Raw genomic sequence first — 25,760 nt, 5'->3', positions numbered from 1 at the left:
CACGGGTATGGTGTAAACCAGAGTGCAGCTCCGTACTCCGGCCCCAGTACTGCCACTCCTTGGCAAGTACGGGCCGCGATACGAGCAGAGGCTCGTGCTGGTAGAATGGCAGAGTCCGAGAGCATCTCTCCGAGCCCGCACCCCACCCAAGGCAGCGACACACGTTACCTGGGGGTGCGTCCTCGCTCTCCTCTCCCTGCGACTTGGGCCTCCGATGCAACTCAGTGGATTCCGGGCAGTGGAACTCGGGCCCTCCCTCAACGGGGTTGGTTAAGGGGCCGCTCTGGCAACGGCAGGCTCGGGCCAGAGGCTCAGCTCCTATGGGGCTGCAGGTCCGGGTTGCTAGTGATACTAAGATCTCAGGCTGCAACAGGGCAAACGCACACAGCGTCGCGGAGACTCACATGAGCTTCGGGTTTACACGGTCACAGGGCACTCCTCACAAAGGTCTCAGGCTGCACAAAGACACGCACACAGCGTTGCTGAGACTCACTTGGACTCCAGGTGTCCACGATCACAGAGCAATTCTTACGAGGGTCTAAGGCTGCAAAAAGCACACACACACACACACAGCGTCGCTGAGACTCTACTGGAAACTTTTGTGTTCCTGAGTTTCCCAAACAGGGAGCTAGCTCACCTCAGGACTTACTTCCGGACACAACAAAGTCCTTTGAAGGGAGACACAGCATACTGTAAAGTCCCTTTAGCCTTTCCTTGGTTAAAGCAGCAAACTGTAGGCCAGCCCCAGAACACACAGCAAGGGTCAGTCCTTTCCTTCAGTCTCTTCAGCTGTTTCTTCTTAGGCAGAGGTTCAGGGGCTTCAGCTCTCATAGTTATACCCCTGAAATGTCTTTGAAGTCTTTGTGTTAAGGGGGCCCTGACCTCTGTTCAAACCAGATTTGGGTGCCTCCCTGACAGCAACACCTTCTTCCTTTGATTAGTGGGGTTCTGGATTCTCAATTACTCATCAGGAGATGGGACCATTGTTGTATGGCAGCAACCCAGGGTCTAGGGCCTACTCCTCTCCCTTATACTCCCCTATCAGCCTGTTGCGGTCTCACCTCTTTCCCTGGGTCAAGATATTCACCAGATCCTATCACTTTTAAATCCAGACAGTGAATCCACAACCAGGCAGAGACACACAGAAATGTTAGAGCACAAAAACCCAGCCACGTCTAAAAGAGTGGTTTCTAAACACACAATGCAAAAACTACCTTCATAAAAAGCTGTGTTATTACATTGTAAGTTCAGGCACACTAAACTTCACCGCTCCATCTTAAGCCTTTGGGAAGATAGGTTGGAAAACATATTACACAGCCTCCCCATTCTGTCCTATGGCAATATGGCCTTTCGACAGTGAAAAAACTAAATGGAGAGTATTTAAGTGTCAGGACATGGTACACACCTCAGTACATGTCCTACCTTTCACTTGCACTGCATCCTGCCAAGGGGGTACCTTGGACCTACCATAGGGGTGTCTGATGTGCATAGAAAGTGAAGGGTAAGGCCTGGCAAGCGGGTGCACTTGTCAGGACAACATGGCAGTTTAACAAACTGCGCACAGGCACTGCAGTGGCAGGCCTGAGTTCTCTATTTAGGGCTACTTGTGTGGGTTGCACAATTAGTGCTGCAGGCCCACTAGTAGCATTTGCATAACCAGGCCCGGCACACATAGTGCACTCTACTAGTAAGGCATACCAATCATGGACAACCAATTACCATTACATTTTACACAGAGAGCACTTGCACTTTGACACTGATCAGCAGTAGCAAAGTGCCCAAAGCATCTACGTTGGCAACACCATGTCAGAAAAAAGGTCTAGGGGGGAAAGCAAAAGGTTGCAGGAACTTTAGCCATAAAGGGCCATGTGCAACAGGCAGCATGATAACATGATTAGTAAGAAGCTTAGGGTACAAAGACCACACTTGGGGTGCACACTATCACCACTTGGGATATAACGGAAATATTGCAAGGGACTGTGAAAACATGGGCAAGAGTTGAGCAGCATGCAGATGTCAGTCAGTCAAAAAGCTTTATTATCGGCTAAAAACCATTAAAGCACATATTTACAAAAATTTGAATAAAACATACTAAAATCCCACAAAACAATATACTCATGATGAAGAGGAATACTTCTAAAATAGTTTTAAAATACAAGATTAAAACCAGGAAAGAATCCTATACAATCTAAAATGGAACAAATAAAAGAATAAGAACAGTCCCTTCACATAGTGATATTAGAAATTCCCTGTAGGGTGCAGTGTCTGTGGTAGCGCGGGTGTAAGAGATAATTGTCTTTTAATTTTTGTGCTTCTGACGCACCACATAGCCCAGTGGTATCTAGAGGTCGCAAACACAATCAGGGGGGTGGTGTCATATTTTAATATTCTGAATACGTCCCTGTAATCCCCAGGTCCGAGTCCCAGTGACTTACAGAGTTGAACAATCCATTTAGCTCTAGCCTTAGAGTATAAAGGACAGAAGAGCAGAACGTGCAGATCCGTCTCTTCACAACCTTCACACCCAGGGCAAGAGCTGGAAATATGGGGAGCAATAGACCACTTGTTTGTTGCTGCCCTCACTGGGAGTGTCCTATGTCTAAATTGGACATATAGTTTCTTCGCGAGTGAGGGCTGAATGTCATCCAAGAGTTACTCAAAACTAAGTATCCTTCACCTCCAGAAATCTATTGGTCAACTTACCCAGAGATGGATTAGAGAATGCAGAATCCATTCGATATTGGTTGAGTAGGTTGACAAACACCCTTTTGGGCATCAGGGCACATGTTTGCTCTGGAGAGAACCAAATGTCTCCCCTACCCAGCGCATGGCAAAGCTGCTTAACATATTTTAGCAAAGGAATTTTCCCTGCACCCCTTATGGCCAGTAGATCCTTTAGGTGCTCCCTGTAGCTTAGCAACTCTGGGGTAGCCCAGAGTCTCCTCCAGTACATCAGCGGTCAGTTCGAAATGACCCCCTGTATGGGGGCCAGACCCAGATCTAACCGAAAAGGGGTCAAAGGTGTACACTGGGGGAGACTCAATAGGCGCCTAATAAAGCTGTTCTCAGAAACAGACAGAGAGGTGGCGCTAACATGGCCCCATAGCTCTACCCCATAAGGCGCCCGCCTCTCTCCTGAGCCTTGTAGATTTCTAATGTTGGTCCCAGGGTTTTAAGTGAACACTCATTGTGGACCTTTAAGATACCGCCAGAGGATTGAGCCTACTTCATGTTTGCCTTGTCCATCTGCGACCCCCATCCCATCTTGTCGTTGAGTGTTACTCCCAAGTAATGAAAGGTGGAAACTCGTTCCAGCACCCTACCATCCAGATGAGGATGGGGACAATTGGATGATTTAGCGTTAAAGATCATGAATTTGGTTTTAGAGAGGTTAATCTCCAGGTTCCTTATTCTGCAAAAAGAGCAGAAGGCCTCCAGTGTTCGCTGAATACTCATAGAAGATTTTGATAACAAAAGGGTATCATCAGCGAACATCAGGGCTGGTATCTTGCTTGCTGCTAAGCTAGGAGAATCTAAATCCCTTGCACCCAAAAGATGGTCAATTAGTCCATTGAGGAACAGAGAAAAGAGAGTAGGGGCCAACACGCACCCCTGCCTCACTCCCCTTTCCACCGGAAAAGGAGCCGAGAGCGCCCCATACCTACCATACCTCACCCTCGCAAAGGTGCCTTGGTGTAAACGTTTAGGCAATTGGCACAGGTACACTGGGGCACCCATCTCTAATAATAAGGCCCAGAGCTTGTCCCTCTGTACCAAATCAAATGTAGATCGAAGAACTACAAAGATCAAATACAGGCTACCAGCCCCCAGAGTCACCGTCTTCCAATAGACCAAATGAAGTCTGAACAGTTGGTCGATGGTAGAGACCTTAGCACGAAAGCACGCTTGGAGGGAGGACAAGATGTGTTGTTAGTCCATCCAGCACTGTCACCTTGTTAGTAAAAGGAGGGCGAACAGTTTCTGCAAGAGATCAATGAGACTGATGGGATAATTAGCCGGGTCAAGTGGAGAAGCCTCTTTATAGATTGGGATGATCATGCAGATGTATAATGCCTTGATGAACATGATGCATACTTTGAAAATTTACTTCACAATGAACCTGAGGCAGAACTCACCTACACCATCCAAGACAAAAGTTAAAGAAGTCTGACTGGACAAAAAATAATGTATGCATTTTATTTGTATACAAAGTGCTGAGATATTGGCTCACAGTCAATTCAGAGAATGTGATTCGGTTTAATGTGGTGGATTTATCACCCATAAAAGCTGTTGGAGTGGCAATGTTAAGAGGTTAGTGGCAGCATAAGAGACTTACAAGTGTAAGAGTGTGGAATAATAAAGTGTGTGAATGACAGCAGTAGAGAGTAGAGACAGGATAAGGTACATGTTATGTGACTTTTTTCAATTGCCACATCAATTAATGGCTGTCAGGGAGTATGGCTGTTCCAGCTTGCTTTGCGCAATTCATTCTGCTTTTGCATGGCTGTTTCCCAGTCCATAAGAGTTTGAGCTAAAGTTCCTCGTGTAAGCCACAAAGCTGGGTGGGTTGTGTTTGGGTTGTTAGTTGTGATCCAGGATCTGTGCTCTGAAGTGGCCAACCTCACTTGCCCGAGCAAACCAATTTTAAGAGCTTTGTGAACATGAGATGATTTTATTCTGTTTTCAGAATAATACGATCTTTGAGTAGGCTCAGAAAAAAAACAGCGGAGAAAGATTTGGGAGATGAGCTATAGAGAAATGTATGCACAGGGATGGTGGTTAAAGACACAGAAGCTGGAAAATGGATGGAAGAGGAGTCAGAAGGATGGTGGAATGTGGAGTGAAGATGGACCTAGCTCAGAAGAGATCCTAAAATTAGGATATGGATCTGGCCCTTTCAGACGGATGCTCATACCCTTGGGTGCTGAGGGAGGATGAGAAAAGGATAAGGAGAGGAGGAAGGAGTATTTGGGGATATGGTGGTAAAGGAGGGCAGACAGAAGGGGAGGGCCCATGAAAGAGCTGCTGTTGTGGTAAGGTAGGGAAAGAACTATATTAATTTCTTACATCAGAAAAATAAAATTTAATTTTACTGCACCAGCAAAAGGAGCCCCAAACCAGAATACACCATATTCATTAGAAACATGCTATACTCAGTTGCTCTGGGACAGATATTAGTGTGGGTATTGATGGGTCTCGCTAGCAGCCAGTGCACTGAGAAATTATACTAAAAAAATGAAAAAGCTTTTTGTAGAATGTTCAAGAAGTTGATATTGAAGCGTTTTCTTGAGAACATTATTCCATGTAAAATACAGTGCTTCAAACATCCCAAAAAGTAGGAGCAATGAAATTGTGTTGCCATCCAAAGTTTTCGTTTGTCCAAGAGGACATTCAGATGATTTAGGAAAATAACTAATGCTGTGAAAAAGCACTTACGTCTAAAACATACTCCTGAACCACAGCATGCAGGATGAGTGCGATGATGAAGTAAAACAGGATAGTCACCAGATCTTTGATTCCATAGTGATAGTACACTAATTCACCATCTAGAAAAGAATAAAGAAGTATTGGTTTGAGCTCCCCTAAAATCATGACATACTCCAGAGTGTAATTATTTAAAGAAGAGAACAGGACCGTCATCTTGACTTTACAAGGCATCAAAGACGCATTTACCAACCTGCTGGGATGATGGCGCCAGAAAGATCATCAGCACCGTAAAACTGCATCAGATATGGAGGAAATGTTTATATATGTGGTATTTCTATAGGACAAACAGCCATAAAACAGCGGAGCACTGTACAAGTTCAAAGACCAGCATAAAGTCAATGAGTGAAAGGAGAGGCAGCTGGTTTGACTCTGCCTTACATAAATTAAGGCTAACTTGACATTATATATATATATATATATAGTCACTGAAAAACCATAGGTTTCAAGCAGGTTATGTTTAGGAATTAGCATTTAAAAAACCTTAGAAAGTCACTGAATAACCCATAGGTTTTAGGGATGTTCTAGTTAGCTGGACATTTCACTCATACAGAACCATTGAAATTCCTCGGTTATAGTTAGTTGTACTAACTGTAACTCTCGCGCCCGCAATCCACTGGTAATGATGTCACATATTAGATCATTCATGACATGGTCAGTGCCATCACTGATGACATCTAAAATGACATCACTGATGACATCATCCAGTGAATGTGGTTTGGTTCCATATTTAAATATGTATTATATATATATAGCAATCTGAATTGAAGAATGAGTGGATATGTAAAAATATGGATAGAGGATTTAGTAGAAGTCTGATTGATTTTTTACTTGAGTAATTTATAATGTCTCACTAAATATATTGGATGGTGACTAAACTGTGGAAATCTGTATTACGTGGTCAGTTGTTGTGTAAACTGCTGCACCAGTTGGTGCAGCAGTCAAGTTAGCCTTAATTTATGTAAGGCAGAGTCAATTTTTACGAGCTACATGAAAGTCTATATTAGTTATTGATTGGTTAACTGATTATTTGCAATGGAGAGTGAATGTGTGTGTGCTTCGGTGGGGGATCTACGACTGCCCAAAGATATGTGAATAGTTAATTCAGTACGTATATGAGGTTAAGACTACGTATTATAATACTTGTTTGGGTGAGTGAGTATCTTTATGGGTGTGGTGATGAGCATAAACATTTCTCAATGGTACATGTCCAACAAAGAAGAAAAAATAAAAGACAGTGTATGTGACAGTTGTATATAAATAAGTGTACATAAAACTCTGATTGTATGAGTGACTGTATAGATAATTACATACTTGTAATAGTGATTTCTTAACACACTAAGTAGGAGTTACTATTTATATGAATACATTAAGTGATATTTGTATAAGTGTGTAGCTGAGTAAGTGTAAATAAGGTACATTGTTTGCAAAAGTGAGTAGGATGACTGCATAACGGATGTGTGCTGGTGTGTAATGTCGATATAGTATATAAGTAGTATATAAGTATATTTAATAGTGTTCTATCGATCATTGACAACATGTATGAGTGAACCTATAGGTAAGTGATTAGATGTGTGTGTAGATCTAGGATTCACTGAGTGGGTTTTTAGATACTTGAATTGCTGTGTCAATGGATTAAAATATGGTACTCTATTTTACAGTGATGAAAGGTTATAGTAGTGTATGATGAGGTGTATCTGATTGTCACGTGGATGATGTAATCAGTGATGTCATTTGAGATGTCATCAGTGATGTCACTGGCCATGTCATGAATGATGTAATATGGGACATCATTACCAGTGGATTGCAGGCGCGAGAAGTACAGTTAGTACAACTAACTATAACGGAGGAATTACAATGGTTTGTATGAGTGAAATGTCCAGCTAACTATAATACCGCTAAAACCTATGGTTTTTTCAGTGAATTTCTAAGGTTTTTTAAATGCTAATTCCTAACTATAACCTGCTTCAAACCTATGGTTTTTAAGTGAATTTCAAAGGTTTTTTTAAATACTAATTCCTAACTATAACCTGCCTGAAATCTATGGTTTTTTCAGTGAATTTCAAAGGTTTTTTAAATGACAATTCCTACTTATACTGTTGACCACTTCCCCATATTTTCAACAAGAAACCAAACCTGCAATGCTACCTAAGAAATCAGGCAACAGTTTCACTTACCACTAACAAATTAACATCAACATTTAACTACTTTAAGAACGTCGAATATGTACTGCGTGAATTACATTCAACTCACACCCATGTTTAAAGAGCAATATGTGATAGAGGTTCTAATTATACACTTCCGACACCCAACAAAATCACAATACCCAGCGCCACGACCACCACAACCACCCCCACGGACCCATCCCCCCCCCTACTACCTCAGAGGCAGCGCAAAACAGGACACAAACCTTTCCAAAATAATATATCCCCTCAACAGTACACTAGCTCAATCTACAGAGATGTGGCAACCAAGTATGTATAAGGGAAAGAAATCGAACATCAACAATAATGTACACAACGCTAGGACTACTGGGGAAATACTATACACAATTCACTATACAAATCAAAAACTATTCAGTGTGTAGATGTACTATTGATACGTGTAGTGTACGGAATAGTGGAAGCAACCATATTATCTCAGACACTGGGGAATATTTCGGTCATGTTGCTGTGTTCAGCCCCCCCCCCCCTTTGAAACAGAAGTGGAGTGGGCTAGTCCAACGTAAACAACGTCAACGTCAGACTATAAATAATTAGGCTACGCCTTGGGCTTGGTTCACTTCTGCAAAGAGAAGAGACTGGGCCGCAGCGAAGATCCGCTACCTGCCACGTGGCTGCCGCCATGACCGCATGCCTCTTCCATACAGGCCCATTGCGAACTCAACGCCACACCACCGCAGACTTATGTCTGTATCGACTAGTACGTTCCATCCACACTGTGGACAGCAGGGTTTACAACTTGAATTCAACTTTAGATCTAAATTTGTCGTCGGTATCTGTGCTGAGTACTGTCTTCAATCTAAACTGCGGTCAGTGGGATTAACAACTTGATACCAGTTCCACTTCAGCAGTACAGAAAACATTGAATTCAGTCTCGATTTATTTAAACCAGAGACAATTGTACTATGTCCTCAGATTTTGTTGAAGTTTGAACAGTAGGAAATTCAGCCCTCATTTATTTAATGTAGAGACAATAATGGACAGCATTCAAGTTAGCCTTTATTTATGTAAGGCAGAGTCAATTTTGTTAATGGATGCCACAAAAAACGTTCATCAATGTCTGTACTAAGTACTACCTTCAAGTGTACACTGCGATCAAGAGTTCACCACTTGATACCAGAAGCGCATCAGCACTACAGACAACATTGAATTCATTCTCGATTTATTTAATGCAGAGACAATTCTACTGTGTCGTCAGATTTTGTTAACGTATGTGACAAAAAAGCATTTGTCTATGTTTCTGTGGACTATTGCCATAAATGTACTGTTTGTGTTCAGATTTGTTTTACATGTCACAAAAATCATTCGTCGAAATCTGTGCTAACAACTGCCTTCGATCTACATTGTAGGGCTCACGATTCAGGTGGAATGGCGACTGCACATGACACATTCCAATAGCAAAGAGACATTGTACCAGTGCGACCCACCTGAACCACGAATCAACGCAGGGTGCGCACACGCTGAGTTTACAGGTACCACTAACTCACTGCACCATAAGTCATCTCCATGTGGCCTAGTTAAAGCAGAATTCACTAGGCAAAAAACATTGCTCCCAGTGTGGCCTGCCCGGACCACGCATCATCGCAGGTTACGTACACGCTCAGTGCCAAAGGTACCAGTAACTCCCTGTAACATAATTAATCGCCACGTGGCCGTATTCATTCAGGCAGAATTCAATAGAGAAAAGACATTGCTCCGAATGCAGCTCCCTCTTTACCGCTCATTTTCGCAGGGTACGTACAAGCTCAGCACCAAAGATACTACTAACTCAGTGCACCATAAATCATTGCAAAGAAGAGTGAACAGTTTTATGTCAGCAATCAGGCATACTATCACTTTTAAAAATGGAATTCATGCAGAATTCAATCGACAAAAGACATTACCTCAATTACTGTGCCTCCCCCGACCCCCCCCCTCCCACCACGCATCATCGCAGGGTATGTACACACTAAGCGTCAAAGGTACTACTAAGTCAGTGTACCAAAAATCATCGCTACGTGACCCTATTGAGTCAGATGTCTTATTTAGAAGAAAGTATATCATAGTTTTTGGAGATGTACTGCAACTTACTCCTGTGAAAGGACAACCAATATTTATAAGAAAACTTGATTTTAAAGACCTTGCTACCAATGCGTCCTGCTTGGAGCACGCATCATCGCAGGCTCCACAGAACTTTGTTGCTTCAGGTGCCACTAACTCTTTGCACCACTTATCATCGCTGCCTCCACACACACTGCCTCCTGCCTAGGCCCGGTCATCAGAGCTCACAATTAATTATACTGTTGATTTATTATTTGCAGACTACAATACCAAACTAAGTATAACATTTATCAAAAACTATACAATATCAGTCAGTCATAAGCTTCTATTCGATATGCAGAGATATCTTATAAGCACATTTACAATACAATCATAACAATGCACACAATAAAAAACATAGCTATAAGGAGTCAGTATATGAATTCGTTAAAAAGGATAAAAGGACATGTAGTGCCCATAAATAATTTAACTAAAAAGGGAATTAAACCGCTACTGACAATCTCTTACAACGAATAAGCCAAAACTGTTTTAAAAATTTAGCTGTTCCACACACAATAGAGGGGGAAGTGTCCGTAGTTAGAATACGCAAGGCTTCTAGGTGGCATCGTGTGCCCATATTCCGGCAAAGAGGTTTTAACCAAAAAGTCCTAGGCCTTGCATAATCCGGGCACTCAAATAGGACATGCGCGATGGACTCAACCCTGCTCGGGCAACATGCACAATTGGGGGAAGTGCGAGCCGCTGATGACCATTTTGATACCACAGCACCCAGCGGGAGGGATCCAACTCTAAATTTAAAATAAAGGGCTCGATCAAAGGGGAGGGTAATCAAGTCCAGGTAGGGTTCAAAAGCCACAGTATCCTTAGTTTGTAAAAAAGCAACAGTGGACTTGCAGTGATTCGAGTTTGTAATTAGGCGCTCCGCAGTCCATTTCCAGAAAAGCGCCTTGACAACTTCTTTTGGAGGGGCTGAACGTGATGACCAACAGTCCCCTAGTCCAATCTTTTCCAAAAGATTTTTTGTTTCCCTTAACCATCTTATCTTGGCCCAACCCCCCATACTCATTATTTCCCCCAGGCCGTCAGCATAGGATTTTAGCTCCTCACCCCTCCAGATTCGTGTCCATAGTAGGAGCGGGCAGAGCTGGGCTTGGTCTTTAAAGTTTTTACAGCCCGTGTCCAACAGCACTGGTACAGAGGGTGTGCTCAGTGGAATAGAAATAAAGGATTTTAGCAACTTACTCTCTGCTGTAGCGAGGGCATCCAGACGGCAGTGGCCCCACAGTTCTGCCCCATACAAGGCTGATGTCACTACTTTGGCCTTGTAGATGTCAATTACTGGGGTAAGTGATCTCCTAGGTGAGGCCCGGAACTCCCTCATGAGAGCTCCTCCTACTCTCCTATGATTGAGGACCATTTTTTCAATGTGGTTTACCCAGGACATCCTATCCGTAATCCGAATACCGAGATAATCGAATTCGGCCACTTTCTCTAGGGGAACAGAGTTAAGTGTAGGTGGGCGGCCCAATTTCCTAGGTGGGTTTAGGACTAAGTATTTTGTTTTGTCCACATTTATTATTAAGCCTTTGGCAGCACAAAACTCCTGGAAACGCGTTAACAATTTCTGCAGGCCCTGGGGGGTCTTCGAGATCAGAAGCGTGTCGTCCGCAAAAAGCAAGGTGGGGATACGGACTCCTCCAAGACAGGGGGCGTCAGCTGGTTCTTGTTGGAGATGTTTCACCACCCCATTCACATATAGTGAGAATAGGGTGGGCGCCAAGACGCAGCCCTGTCTTACGCCCCTGGACACTGGTATCTTTTCAGTGAGCTCTCCGTTTTTACCCCAACGGACTTGTGCAAAGGTATGGGCATGGAGGCTAATGAGGAGGGACAAGATGTAAGGGGGTAGACCCAGCTCATAGAGCACCCTCCAAAGCTCTTCCCGGGGGACTAGGTCAAAGGCAGTCTTCAGGTCTATAAAGGCCAAGTAAAGACTGCCCTTGCCCAGTTCCACCACCTTCCACCCCAACATTGACAACCTAAACACCTGCTCTATTGTCCCCATTCCCGCCCGAAAACCTGCCTGAAGGTCTGACAGGATTTTATTCTCCTCCACCCAATGGAGAATCCTACCAAGGATAGCTTTGCCGGCTATCTTTTGGGTGGAGTCTATCAGGCTTATGGGGCGGTAGTTCCCCGGGGTTTCCCTACACCCCTTTTTGAAAATCGGGACCACCACCGCCCCTTTCCAGGATTCTGGCACTGCCCCACCTATCATGATGTCATTTAGCAGAGCGGCAATGACCCTTCCCCATTCCGCTGGGTATGCCCTCATAAGGTCCCCCGGCAGTCCGTCTGGGCCCGCCGCCTTGCGGGGCGCTACCCACCCTATAACCCCCTCAATCTCTAAGGGAGTGAAGAGATCATAGGAGTGGGGTTCAATTACTAGCGTAAGGTCCATCCCAACATTCAGTTCCCCATCTGGAGGGAGGTATAGGGTCCCGAAATGTTCAACCCAGTTTTGGGGCGGGATATTGCAGGGTCTCATAGATGCATCGGGTTTATTCCGTGTGCCTATGAGATTCCAAAAGGCCTTTAAGTCCCTACTTTTACTAGCCTGGAGCAGGTCTTCCCAGAATTGGTCTTCCCACTCCCTCCTAGCAACTTGGAGGGACTTATTATAGGCCTTCCTTGCTTCCTGTATTTCACCTCGGGATTTGTGCTTAACTGCCTCAACCAACTTTGCCTTGTGAGCCCTACATGTTTGGGTGTACCAACCAACAACTGGTTTTTTAAATTCTTTGTTGCCCGACTTGTTAGTGTGTGAGGTAAACACGTTGGTTAAGGCTTCTACCAAGGAGACAAAAAGCCCACTGGCACTACCTGCCCCTTCTAGGGATGTTCCGAGGGTTGTTACCGCCTGCTTTAAGAGGGTTTGAATTTCCCCTACCTTTGCCTCAGAGAGTACCAATTTCGCCCATTTTATACGTCTACCACAAGGGGAGACTTCAGACTCATCCGGGCGTGCGGCTACTGGGTTAGTGTTGACTTTCATTAAGGGGCGCCACCACTGGTCCATGGTTAAAGAGAGTGAGTTATGGTCACTTTCAGTCGTGGGCACCACCTGCATGTCCCTTACGTGAGGCCATAGATTTACATCTATTAGGAAATAATCTAACCTAGAGGTATGTCCTGGTCTATTAAACGTGTGGGCACCCCCCTTATCCGAGGGTGTCCTCCCATTAGCTGCCCTTAAGTTAAATTCAAGGCTCAGGGAATATATCTGGAGCGCCACTTCTGTCCACCTTCTAATCGGTGGGATTTCCAGAACCGGAATCCCCAACCTGGTGTCCTCCTCATCTTGGTCGAGGGAAACGTCCGAGCCCAGGGGCTCGAACGTACAGTTCATGTCGCCCGCAACCAGGGTACGCTTCTTATATGGGGTGTTATTTAGCAAAGTCTCAAGGAGAGATATTACAGGAGACTTTCTCCCACCCTTGGTTCCCCGGGCATAAACATTGTAAACATTTAGGACAATTCTTCCCCTTTGATCTATTAGGGTGATGTTTTGTATGTCCGGGCAACCTGTAGGGAACTCCACCACTCTGCAGTCAAGAGAGGCTGAAACCCAAATGAGAAGGCCACCCGAGGGACGCCCCCTCCCTGTTTCCGAGGCTTTCGCAGGGGAGGAATAGGAAGAGAATCCCACCCTATGAACCGGCACCAAGCTCCATGTCTCTTGGAAAAGGCACAAGGAGTGTTCATCAACCCAAGCAGTGAAATCCGGTAGAGCCAATTTTCTTGCAATCCCTGCGACGTTCCAGCTGAAAACCTTAAAGGCTAGGTCCGTCACAGCTGGAGCGTCGCTGGGCGCAAGAAAGTCCCTATCTATGGTCCTATACAATATCCCTTTATTATGCTTCCTTTAACAACTTTTTTTATATCACTTATAGAATTACTTGAATAATAAATTTCACGATGCAAGTGCAAAGGTATACTTAATGATAGTCTACACTGTGGATAGCATAGGTCACAATTTGAACCTCACTTTTTCTTCATTGGAAACCTGAATTTCTTTTTTGGAGAAAAAATGGCTAAACCACTGGAAGAATCATCTGATTCTGATAATTTTGTTACTGAAGAATTCATAACCATCGATGGCACTTTTTTTTCCCCCTCAAAGTACATACAGTCCAGTATGCAACAGACAATGCTTTGAGTGCAGCCAGTTCAGACCACGCATCATCGCAGGGTGAGCACACGCTCAACACCAGACGTACCACTAACTCAGTACACCTTAAATAATCACCACGAGGCTTTATTAGGGCAAAATTCTGTAGTCAAAAAACATTATCCCCAGTGCGGCCTATTCGGACCACGCATCATCGCAGGTTACGTACACGCTCAGTCCCAAAGGTACTACTAACTCAATGCACCATAATTCATTGCCACATGGCCGTATTCAGGCAGAATTTAACTGATTCTTCATTCATTATGTATAAAGTGCAGTACCAAATAAAGTAATGTCCCTCAAACCTACACAAAATCGCCACTTGGCCTTACTAAGCCAGAATTCACAAGACAAAAAACATTACTATCAGTATGGCCTGCCCAGACCACAAGTCATCGCAGGTACCACAGAACCTTGTTGTTTCAGGTATCACTATCTCAGTGGAAACCAAACTAAGTATAACACCTATCAAACCCTACACACTGTGTACCAGATTTACAATCACCTTGCGCCACTTTCTCGTCACTCTTCACTTCTTATAAGTAATGCAATAGTTACGCAATGAACTTGTAAATCTGCCCCTATGCACATTACAAGCAAAACAAGTACAAAACTCATTCAATTCTTTATCGATCACAAATAGACAGTGTTGCTTCACGATTCACAATGAACTTCAATAAATACTTCCTGCCTATTTAAATGGAAGACGAGATTGTCGAAATTACAAAACTTAGTGGCATATTTACAAAGACGGAGTTAAAATTGTCGTCGTGGTTGGGGGGCCCCTCTTGGCGCCCCATAACATTTAATAATTTTGCCCCCGTATTAGCCTCCTCCCTCCCCCCCGGGATAATTATAAAAAAGCTCAGTTTTATTTTATTTATTTTACGGCAGAGACCGCGCAACCTACACGCACCTGCCGGGTTTAAAAAAAAAAAAAAAAAAACTTGTGGGCCCTGAGGATCCTTCTGGGACTCCCTAAGCAGGTCTAGAGGGTAAAATTATTTCTACCCTGCCCCCTTTCTACGTTTTGCACACATATTCCACTGACTTCCTCAGCCTCGCTTCTACCGAGGCACAAAATGGCTGCCAACAGATCCTAGTTTCTAATGTTAACAACCACTTGACGACTAATTAGCATTCAGCGCGTGATCGGAATGGTGCGCTTATGATACAATGACGATCCTCGCACACTCAGCGGATCCACCGCGCCCATAGATATATAAATGACTTTAATTGTAATTTTCACAGCAACTACTGAACAGATTGCCACCATTTAAGCAAAAGGCACAAGTCTGAACTGAATCTCTTTGCCAAATTTGGTGTAATTCCGTTGAGACCTTCTCAGCCCCCACTTGACGAATCACCCCGAAACTTTCAGGATAGGAGCGGACCAGATCTGGCCAAAAGTTTGGAAAATGTCGAAGAGATTCAACAATCGACACCAAAGTTATTGGGAATAGAATGTTGCGGATTTCCTATGCATATAGGTCCTAACTATAAGTACCTACTGGTGACTGCCAGTGGGTTATATTATACATATACATATACATATATATATATATATATATATATATATATATATATATATATATATATATATATATATATGCTCAAATTCTGCACAATACAGCACAAAAATCTGCAGTCATAGAATTCTTTATTGCAGTTTGAACAGACGCGTTTTGGCGTCAAGCCTTCTTCGGTGTCCATGACACCTTGAATTGTAAGCATTAATAAAGCATCGCGTCACAGCCTTCAACAATCAACATAAAGAAGGGACAATGTTGCCTATGAGAAACATGGACGCCATCTTTAAGTGTGGCAGAGTATGATCATTCTGCTATAAATCACAAACTTTCAGATATTCTTTTAGAAATTAAGCATCCTGACACCCTTAGGCAATACATTAGTTTGGCCGTGTATCGGCGTGTGTCCCTACGTCTTTTCTCAGTAGGGAACCACTCACCATGTGTATTCAATTCATTTCAACTCATTATTCCGTTTTTATACATATTCAAAGGATTCGAATGAATTTCTATATTTGTGTAGTTAATTAAAACCATTACAAAAGATAAAGTGCTGTAATATTAGGAACAAGGAATAGTAAAACTAAACTGGAGGTACATACAGAATTAGAAGTTAAAATCATGTAAAAAGATGACGTTTGGAGTTCAGGAGAAAGTTACAGAGGGAATAGTTACACAAGTATTAAAAGTTCAGGGTATGGATTGGATCTTTGCCAAAGTTCCTCTCTTTTCCTCAAAGATGGTGATGAATTTATCTGCTCTGCAGATCAACTGTGGGTCACCGGAGCACAGGACTTGTATGATCGCGGAGCGACAAGTGCGAATACCATATTGTACAAACTTCGCTTTTAGCCTGTTCCTGCGTTCCTGGTCCAGTGCGGGACAAATGCAGATCAAGTGAATGAAATCTTGTTTTGCTGCACCACATAGGTCGCACTCCTTGTTCACTGGGGTTCTCCAATTGGGTTGATCTTTATTGGTCGGCAGGTTCCCCAACCTTAGGCAAAGGTATTTATGTTTAATATGTGATGAGAATGAGAGTTCCAGGTAGGCTGCCGGCATGGACTTTTTTATATGATTGTATGGTCATCCAGGCATGTGAGCGATGGCTCAGGGCTAATTTGTCATTAAGCAATGAGTGCCTGTTGGCTGCCTTCTTTACTGCCCGTTTGAACGTTGGTACAGGAAGCTTGGTTTCCCAGAGTGCTACTAGTTCAGTGGTTTCAAGGGATTGTCGTAGGTATTTGGCATACTGGAAATTCGGGCTGTTATGAATTGCTTCCCACATTGCACGGTAGACATCATTGTCTAGGTTCATCCAGATGCCATACCAGAATTTAACAGTCTCATATTTTTTCAGCAGTACTTGAGACTGAAGGCCGAATTAGAGTCGCACTATTAGCTGTGCGCTCCTTCCGTGATGTAACACGCTTCCGTACGCTATAGTTGGAAGTAGATTGGCTTTCATTGCGGTTAATAGAGGGCCTTTAAGTTTGATGGCTAGGGTACTAAAGGCGTGCAACAAGGCTGTGCCCTTCTTTTCGATGGCATTGAGATGTGTAGAGAAATTGAGGCGCTTGTCCAGTGGGATCCCCAAGTACTTATAGCTTTCCACTACTTCTAATTTGTTGTTATCTATTTCCAGGATAGGTGGGGGCTAGCGGCATCTTGTTATTACCACGATCTTTGTTTTCTTGTTATTTATTTCTAGCAGGTTCTGTTTTGTGTAACCGGTCAGTTCATGTAGGAGACGCTGTAGACCTATTTTTGTCTGGCTGAGTAGGACCACATCGTCTGCATAGGATAAGTGTGTTAAACGTAGGTTTCCTAGCCGCGGTGGGTGAGCATTGATCTTGTCTAGCCTTGATGACATGTCAGCCATGAATAAGTTGAAAAGATGTGGGGCCAGAACGCAACCTTGTTTGAGACCATCATAAGTGCTGATCTTCCGAGTTAGCTGCTTTCCGTTGTCAATCTTTACCTGCATCCAGGTGTTAGTGTACAGATCCATTATAGGAGTTAGGAATTAATCCGGCAGGCCCTGCTGCTTCAGTTTGGACCAGAGTAGTTGCCTACTAACCCGGTCGAATGCCGCCTTAAAGTCTATGAAGCAGGTGTAGACTGCCTGATGATTTTGAAGGCTTTTTTCAGCTATTAAGCTTAGCGCCATTGTATTTGCTGCTGTGCCCATGCCACGGCGAAACCCTGTCTGATTTATCGGAATTTTATTGTTGTCTTCGGACCATTGAGCAAGATCAGCTAATACCAGGGATGCGTAATATTTCGCTTCCGCATCGATAAGTGCTATAAGGCGGTAGTTGGCTGGATTCTTACGATCTCCGCCTTTAAAGATTGGATTAATGATCTCCCCTCTCCAGCTTTCAGGGAGCCGACTAGTGTTGTTTATTGCCCTGAATAGGAGGTTGAAGTTACAGGCTCAGTAGTGGGGATCCTCCTTATAAAAATTGCCTGAGGGATGCCGTTAGGTCCTGGTGCACTGTCTTGTCTACTTTTCTTTATTATTTGTAGTATTTGGAGTGCATCATCTGTCCACGGGGGTTGATCTGAAACCTCCTGTTGGTTCCCCGGGACGTTAGACCAAACACAGGTAGTGCCCTTCACAGCCGGAATTTGGTGCTCTAGGTGCTCTTGAAGCAGTGGTTATCGGTGGTGACTGTATTTGTATCGAAAATGTGTCAACCAGGTACTGGACCCATACATTTTCAGTGATGCAGGTCACGCTTATGGTTTGTGCTGGTCTGTTCAAAGAATTGACTTGCAGCCAGAACGCCCTGGAGTCAGATTTTTTTATATTATGAAGCATTTTGGCCCAAAAGAAGCGGACTTGCTTTTTCTTTTCGGCCCAAATCAAGGTCTTATAGTGCTTCCTTGTTGATCGGACTGCTTGCCAAGTGTTTGAATTTGCATTGTGGCCTTGTGCTTGCCTAGTGAGCTTCCGCAGGAGTCTTCTTAGGGACAGTGTAGTCTTTGTAAAACCGGTCCCATTCGTTTGATGGATCTTAGATTTCTGGTTGACACCTGTCCTAGGTAGTTTGCTTAGGAAATCAGACCAAATTTCTGGGCACAGATCATTTTCTTGGGTTAGTGTTGGGAATAGCTTCTTGGCGTCCTGGGCTATTTGTGGTAAAATATTGCTCGTCCACCTTAATATCTTCAAGTTAATTGATGAAATTTCACCGGCTGTCATCGGTGCTTGTAGGTGTCTTGGTGGAGCCAGTGTCATTTCAACGTGCTGCATCGAGTGGTCACTGTCTAAAGAGCATATTATTTGGACATTTTTTATAAGTCTTAATAGAGCTAATGAGACTATGGTATAATCCAGAATTGTGCTTGTGTTAGGGCCAATGTAGGTGGTAGAAGGGGGTTTGTCCTGGCTAGTTCTTCCATTTATCAACCGTAGTCATAAGTGCTCGAGGTCCCACATCAACTGCCTACCCACTTTGTCTGTTTTCTTTGTGGGTGGAATCTCTTGGGTTTCGACGCCCCAAAATTCATTAGCTGTGACGATATTGTCCTCTTCTTCCGGGCGATGTAGAAGATTTGTGTTGAAATCACCTGTGAGGATGATCTCCCATGCTGGTTGTTCAAGACGGAAATTCAATACGACATTGCAGATGCGTTTGAAGAGGTCTTTTTTAACTGTGGTGCTCGGATGAGCGTATATGTGGATTAAAATAATGGTTCCAGTGTTGGTTTCTGTTACCCTTTCCAATTTGATGATTTGCATGTCTGGCGCCGGTGTGGCCAATTGGCAGGCCTTAATGTTTAATGTGGTGGTTATGTAGACAGACAGTCCCCCTTTTGCACGGCCGTGACGCTGAGTGCGGGTCGCACTAACGTGAAATGATAATCTGCCTGGTACATCAATTGGATCCATTAACCAAGTTTCCTGTAGCGCTATGATGTCGTACATATCCCAAGCGTCTGTTTTCCTACTATCATTTAAGATGCATTTTGCACCTGCGATGTTCCAAGAGAGAAGTTTTATTGACTTTCCTTCAGTTTTTCCGACCCGACTATAGGTTCAGTCATCATTAGAACGCTGTTTCTGTCTATTCTGCTGTTCATTATTATTAACTTCAGCCCCCTTGGCACCTTGCAGGACTGAATATACTGGTCGAATTGCCCGTGAATGATCTTCTCTTTTGCTGTGCTTCCTGAGGAGGGGGATGGATAACCCGGTTTACTTCTTCTTTGATAGTGATTCCCCACTCTTCAAATTTGGTAGATTCTGAGAGAATTTTCTTGACGATTCCCACATTCATCCAAGTTGCCAGGGTGCCTTCCTTGGTAGGGTTGCCACTGAGGGTGAAATTCTATTGCTAGTAGGTCAGTGGATGTTATGTGGCTTAGACTGGGGATCGCCATTGTCAAATGTAGAATATTTCCTAAATTCAGGAAGTCTTGTGTGCCTTGCGCTTTATAATTAGGGATGAGGAGAAGCCTTCCTACTGGTGCTGTTTTCATGTCGTTAATTTGCTCACAACTGAAGTGTGCATAATCGTTCGGCCGAGATCTTCTCAATTGGTATCTTTTGTGGTCCTTTTCATCATCACATGGGTGTTTTGATGTTTGGCTATGAGCGTAGTTCTGTGATTGCTCGTTTAGTGTACTTGCCTTCGCCTTTGCTTTTAGGCAAGCTTGTTTTAGATCACCCAGTTCTCTGTAGAGCTCATGTTCACTTGCGGCGATCGCAGGGCAAGGTTCTGTCCTTCTTGAGATTATTGATCCTACTCTTTGGTTCTGTAATTTGCTAAGGTGTGGCATCAACAGTCCCCTCCGTGGGCGTCGGTGTTTTTGATGTTGCCATGCAAAGTGAGTCTTTTTGTATTTTGGGCATTCGTTTTTGTCCATCATTTTTAAGCCCACTCTTTAAGGTTTTGTGCTCGATCTTTGTCTTTGTGAGTGGCTCGTGTAGCCCATCTTTAAGATCAAATTTGTTTTTTGATTGGGTTTTTACACAATTAAAGATGGGAAAGTTGATTAGAGCCTGCTTGTTGACAGGTAAGCCGTTTGTCAATTGATCTCTATTTTTTCTCGCACGTTTTTTCTGGCGTTTAGTTAAACCTTTATGAGTAATTGGGTTTTTTTCCCCATTCTGCTCAGGTTGATCTTTTTCTAACGATTTGTGGCTGTAGTTGTGCCTTACCTCCGGTCTGACCCCTGTTAGTTTTGTTTCTTCTATAATATCGTCAGATATTGTTTTTTTTTTTATTTCTCTTGCTTCATTTTTTGGTCTATTATTTGTTGTATGACTGCCGCTGTTTGGTCTTCCTTCCTCTTTTCGAGTTTAACTGAGTCATTTATTGATGAGTTTTTACAGTTGGCGAAGGTAATGAGGTCACTTCCATTTGGTGTACTGTTGTTGCCCTGATTTGCATGCTTGCATTCATATAGGATATCTTTGAGTATTGATGGCAGGTCTTTTAATTTTTTCAGTATGGGACTACAGGTACATATCGGCGGCGGTGCCCAGGGGCGAATCTGGTCCTGCATGGTGTCACATGTATTGACCATGTTGTCCAATTTTTTGTTTATGCTAGATATATGTTCAGCTATTGTACTCATGAGGTGTATTTGAATGTCAAGTTTGTCGGACTGCATGTTTAGAATTTTTATTGAGGTTTCAAGTATGTTGCCCAGTGCACTGTGCAGAGTGATTATGGATTTGTGGTTTTTAGTGAGGTCATGTTTTCCTGTTTGGCGGCATTGATGTGCTTGAATATTATTTACAGAGACTTTCCGGTGTGCGTACTCTTTAGGTGTTATTTCGGTTCGCCCATCCACATTTGTTTTATTGTTTGTTTTTTTGGGACTTTTTGGTGTTGCTGGATCCGGCAAGACCAGGACACTTGAGAGTTCTAATATTGAGGGTTCCTTATGACTGAATGAGTCTGTTAGCACATGGGCGTCTACGTCCTGATTCGACTCACTGAATAGCTCTATCACGTTTTTATCTAGTAACTCCAGAATTGATGGGGTTTTTGTGTGATGTCTGTGTTGTATTATTTCCTGGGCCTCGATTATACTGGTTGTTGATGTGGATTCAAAAAGTTACGAAAAAGTACATGGTTTGGTACTCGTATATCGCCGTGTATCGGCACGAGTCCCTTCCACTAACAATGGCTGTGAAGTTGTACTCTTCAATTTAACCAATACAGTTTACACGTAAAAATACACCTTAATCTTAATATATTAGTATATTAATGTCATACAGTTCATTTTTAATACAGTACTTATAATCACACAGTTTAAACACACAGAAAAAGGATTCCTCATTGCTTCTCCAATGGGTCATTTACATTGCAGCACCCAGAACATTTCAACACCGAGTCATTCCACCCAATTTCCCTCTCTATTTGCCCAAATGTACAGTCAGCTCCTCTCCACTATTAAGACCCCTAGGATGTTTTGACATGAGGTCCACGATATACCTTGATTCAAGGCGGCGCAGTTTTCTCAGCCTATCACCCCCCCTGATGTTGGAGGGGATGAAATCCAGACCAAAATATTGTAGTTTGTTTCTGTCGCTGGCATGACACTCAGCAAAGTGTCTTGCGACAGGAAATGCTTGGTCTGCTTTATCTATTGCCCTCAAATGTTCTAGAATTCTTATTTTGAGCTGGTGTATAGTGCTGCCCATATAACGTAGGTCGCACAGGCCAACTAAACCATAAACTGCGTAAGGAGTGCTGCATGTGATACATTTCTTGATACCTTTAGATTTATCGGTGTCAAGCAATTTATACGATAGGACACGTTTACTCCGTGCACACGCCTTACACCGACTGCAGGGAAAGAAACCTTTCATTTCCCTAACGGTTCCTGTACTCACTGCTGTCTTTTCCAAATGACTCCTCACCAACATGTCACGTAGGGACCTCGCCTTTTTAAACGTGACTAGGGGATGTCGTGGAATATCGTCCCTAATAACGGAATCAGTTTTCAGAATATGCCAGTTTTTTCGTAGCATTTTCTTGAGATGGTAAGCTTCTGAGGAGTATGGGGTGATCATGCGGAATTTGCCGCTGGTCTCCTTGGAAGTGTTTTTAGCCTTATTCAACAGGAGCTCTGATCTGGGTATTTTTTTACTCTGCTAAGGGTTTTCTTGAGAGCCTCACGGTCGTACCCGCTCATCTTAAATCTGCTGATACTTTCTGAGGCAGCCACCTCAAAGTCCTGGTTCCTAGAGCTGTTCCTACATAGTCTCAACAGCTCCCCATACGGGATACTTTGGACAAGTTAAGGGGGGTGATTGCTGTTTGCACACAAAATTGAGTTTCTCGCCGTGGGTTTACGGAAAAGGGCTGTCTGTAATTTTCCATTGTCAACGAACACCCTCAGGTCCAAATAGTCCACTGCCACTGGACTAATGGTACCTGAGAAGTGCTAGTTGTGTTCGTTGTCATTCAGGACATCAATGTAGCGGTGGGCCGTGTCCATCGTCCCCCGCCACACAATGAACAAGTCATCGATGTACCTGTGCCACCTGATGACTCTACCGCTTCCCTGTCCCTGGTACACCCTGGGCACCCGCTCCTCCCACCAGCCTACGAATAAATTTGCATAGCTGGGGGCGAAGCAGGTGCCCATCGCTGTACCCGATGTCTGTCTAAACAATTGTTCCTCAAATATGAAGATGCTGTTTGTGAGACAGAATTCGACGAACTCCAGCAGCATCTCATTGTGTTGGGCAAACCTCAACTGTCGTTCTAGAAAAGGTCTCATAGCAATCATCCCATGCTCATGTTTAATACTAGTGTACAAACAAGTGATGTCAAGTGTCATTAATAGATAACTGGGGTCCCATACCATGTCCGAGCTCCTATTAAAAAAATCTTTTGTGTCCTTAGTGTATGACTCAAGTTGGACCACAAATGGAAACAAATAGTTATCCACAAACTTAGACCATCAATAGAAGACACAATGGGCCTGCCCGGTGGCTCTCCAATAGAAGACACAATGGGCCTGCCGGGTGGCTTTTTATCATTTTTGTGCAGTTTTGGTAAGTGGTAGAATGTGGGAATCAAAGGATTATTGCTACGTAATAACAAATGTTCAACTGTTCCTAACATAGAATTATCATACCACTTGCGCACAAGAATATCATACAGTTTTACACTGTGTTTATAAGCTTCATTGGTGGTACTTTGATAGTACTTGGCATCAGTGAGTTGTCGAAGCGCCTCTTGCCGGTATTGTTCTCTCATGATAAGGACAAAGTTTCCATCCTTATCGGAGGGTTTAATAATGATTCTGTCGTCTTTCATTAGATCTTGCAGTGCTCTTCTCTCCGCCATTGTTATATTGCCCACTGATGCAGTTTTGACCTGTTTTAATCTAAATTTCATGAAATCTCTGATCATTGCATCGGAAAAGACATCAAAAAGTGGAGTGGTGTGGCTCACTGGTTAGAGGCGGCAGACCCAGAAGCAGAGAACGGCCTGGGACCAGGGTTCAATTCCCGACGCAGCAGGGTCGTGGACCAGGGTCAGCGGACTCGATAATTCTCGCCTCGGTGCCTACTCTAACCAGGGATCACACTCGGCAACTCTGGGCATTAGCTTGCCTCATCTCTACAACGGCCCCCCACATTCGCCGGGGATGCCTGGTTTCACCTTGGAGATACCCGGTAGGGACCATCTCACAGGGATAGCCAGGACGGGTCCCCCAGCGGTCTACAGCGCCAGGACGCCTCAGGGCAGCAGTGCGCTTTACAAGACACATTACATTACATTACAATGGCATCTCAGGGCACCTGGAGATTAAAGACGGACGTAGGTTTAAAGGGATTCTCTTCCCTATCTTGTTCAATGTCCTGCGCCAAAGCTCTCTCTATCAAAGTACTGACTTTGGAATCAGGTTCTTCTCGAAGATCTTCAAGGAGTTCCATAGCCAGAATGTCTTTCCCAGTCAGTGTATCTGTAGCCGTCAATCGTTGGGGCAGTTTTCGAGTGTCTTTACTGAGAGGTCTTGTTGGACCCGGCCTTTTTGGCAGGTTCACCCCGAGACTTTTTGCTTTTTCCTAGCCTGTTTCTGGAACCTGGTGGTGGTGATTTTAGGCCTCTGCGCACTTTTTCACTGTGGTACTGTGTAAAGTGCTTGAGCTCTCTCTGTATGTGTGGTGAGTGACCTGCCCTTCCATAGGAATGAATGGGGAATATGTATGCCCATGGTAGTTCCTGATGTGTGGGGAGTGTAGGGTCGAGTTTGATATGTACGAACTCGTGAGATTGAATGCTGCGTAATGATATATGCAGCATGACTGTGTCTAGTGTAGAAGTGCCACTTTTAGAAGTTGGCATATTTGTGTAATTTGTGTCTGGCGTGTGATTGGCTGGTGAGCCTGGTCCAGGAGTGCCTGGGCCTGCTTGTGGATTGACTGTCTGGTTTGAGGGTGACAGGGGCTGGGGAGCCCAAGGAGGTTGTATGAGTCAGCCCGTGGATGAAAGGCTGCATCTGCTGCCAGGGAAATGGGAGGAGATGGCACCTGGGAGTGAAGAGGGTTGTGCCTGCTTGCCACAATGCTGGCTCCACCTCCTGCTGGGCGACTGTCGCCTCTGCCCCTCACACTGAAAGGAATCCCCTATAACCAGTTCTAGCTGGTTCGCACACTGCCTGCCCCTTTAGACAAAGGATTTCTCTGTATAAAAAGGGTGCTGTGACACTCTAAAAATGTTCTTGTTTCTGACTTGAATCCTACCAGGGGCGTGCTGCTGCTTGGGCCCAGGGGAATCCCTGGGCCCTCCCCAGCCCCTGGATACCTGATGGACTGCTGATGTCCTGGACTCTGGAGACTTTTTACTGGGTCCCCTTTGCTTCCCTTTGCTGGACTTGTGGACCTTTACTTGTCCCTAGCGCTGGGAGTGCTTTGCTTTCACCCCTAGCGCCTGGGGGCGCTTTATCTCTGATGTTAGCGCAGGGAGTGCTTTAAATTTCCTTTAGCGCTTGAGAGCACTTTATTCCTGCTCTAAAGCGCCTGGGAGCGCTGTGGATTGTCATTTAGCGCTGGGAGCGCTTTATTTAATTTGCAGGTGCCCACCCTGCTTATGGTGGCCCTAGCGAGTGCCCACCTTGCTTATTTGCAATTTTTTATATTTTTACTTGAGGGAGCCCACTCCTCGGTTAATTCTCCCCCAGCCTCTGAGTGCCTGAAACGGGCCGCCGCGCTGTGCGCGGCGACCCGGAAGTGCTGGGCCGGCCGGCCAATCCTAGCGCGGCCCCCAGAGGAGG

At 44.2% G+C, this 25,760-nt stretch overlaps 1 protein-coding gene across 1 annotated transcript in view; it reads right to left on the bottom strand.

The window, feature by feature from the left end:
- TRAM2 (translocation associated membrane protein 2) overlaps window positions 1–25,760 on the bottom strand; it is a 238,503-nt gene that overhangs the window by 108,557 nt on the left and 104,186 nt on the right. The window contains exon 3 of the mRNA XM_086926192.1: window positions 5,437–5,546. Within this exon, the coding sequence (XP_086782318.1) occupies window positions 5,437–5,546 (110 nt within the window). The remainder of the gene's footprint in view (window positions 1–5,436; window positions 5,547–25,760) is intronic.

This window comes from Lissotriton vulgaris, chromosome 6 (genome assembly GCF_964263255.1).
Source record: "Lissotriton vulgaris chromosome 6, aLisVul1.2, whole genome shotgun sequence".
Lineage (NCBI taxonomy): Eukaryota > Metazoa > Chordata > Amphibia > Caudata > Salamandridae > Lissotriton > Lissotriton vulgaris.
The sequence above is the reverse complement of the archived record's forward strand: the minus strand, read 5'-3'. Positions and strand labels throughout refer to the sequence as shown.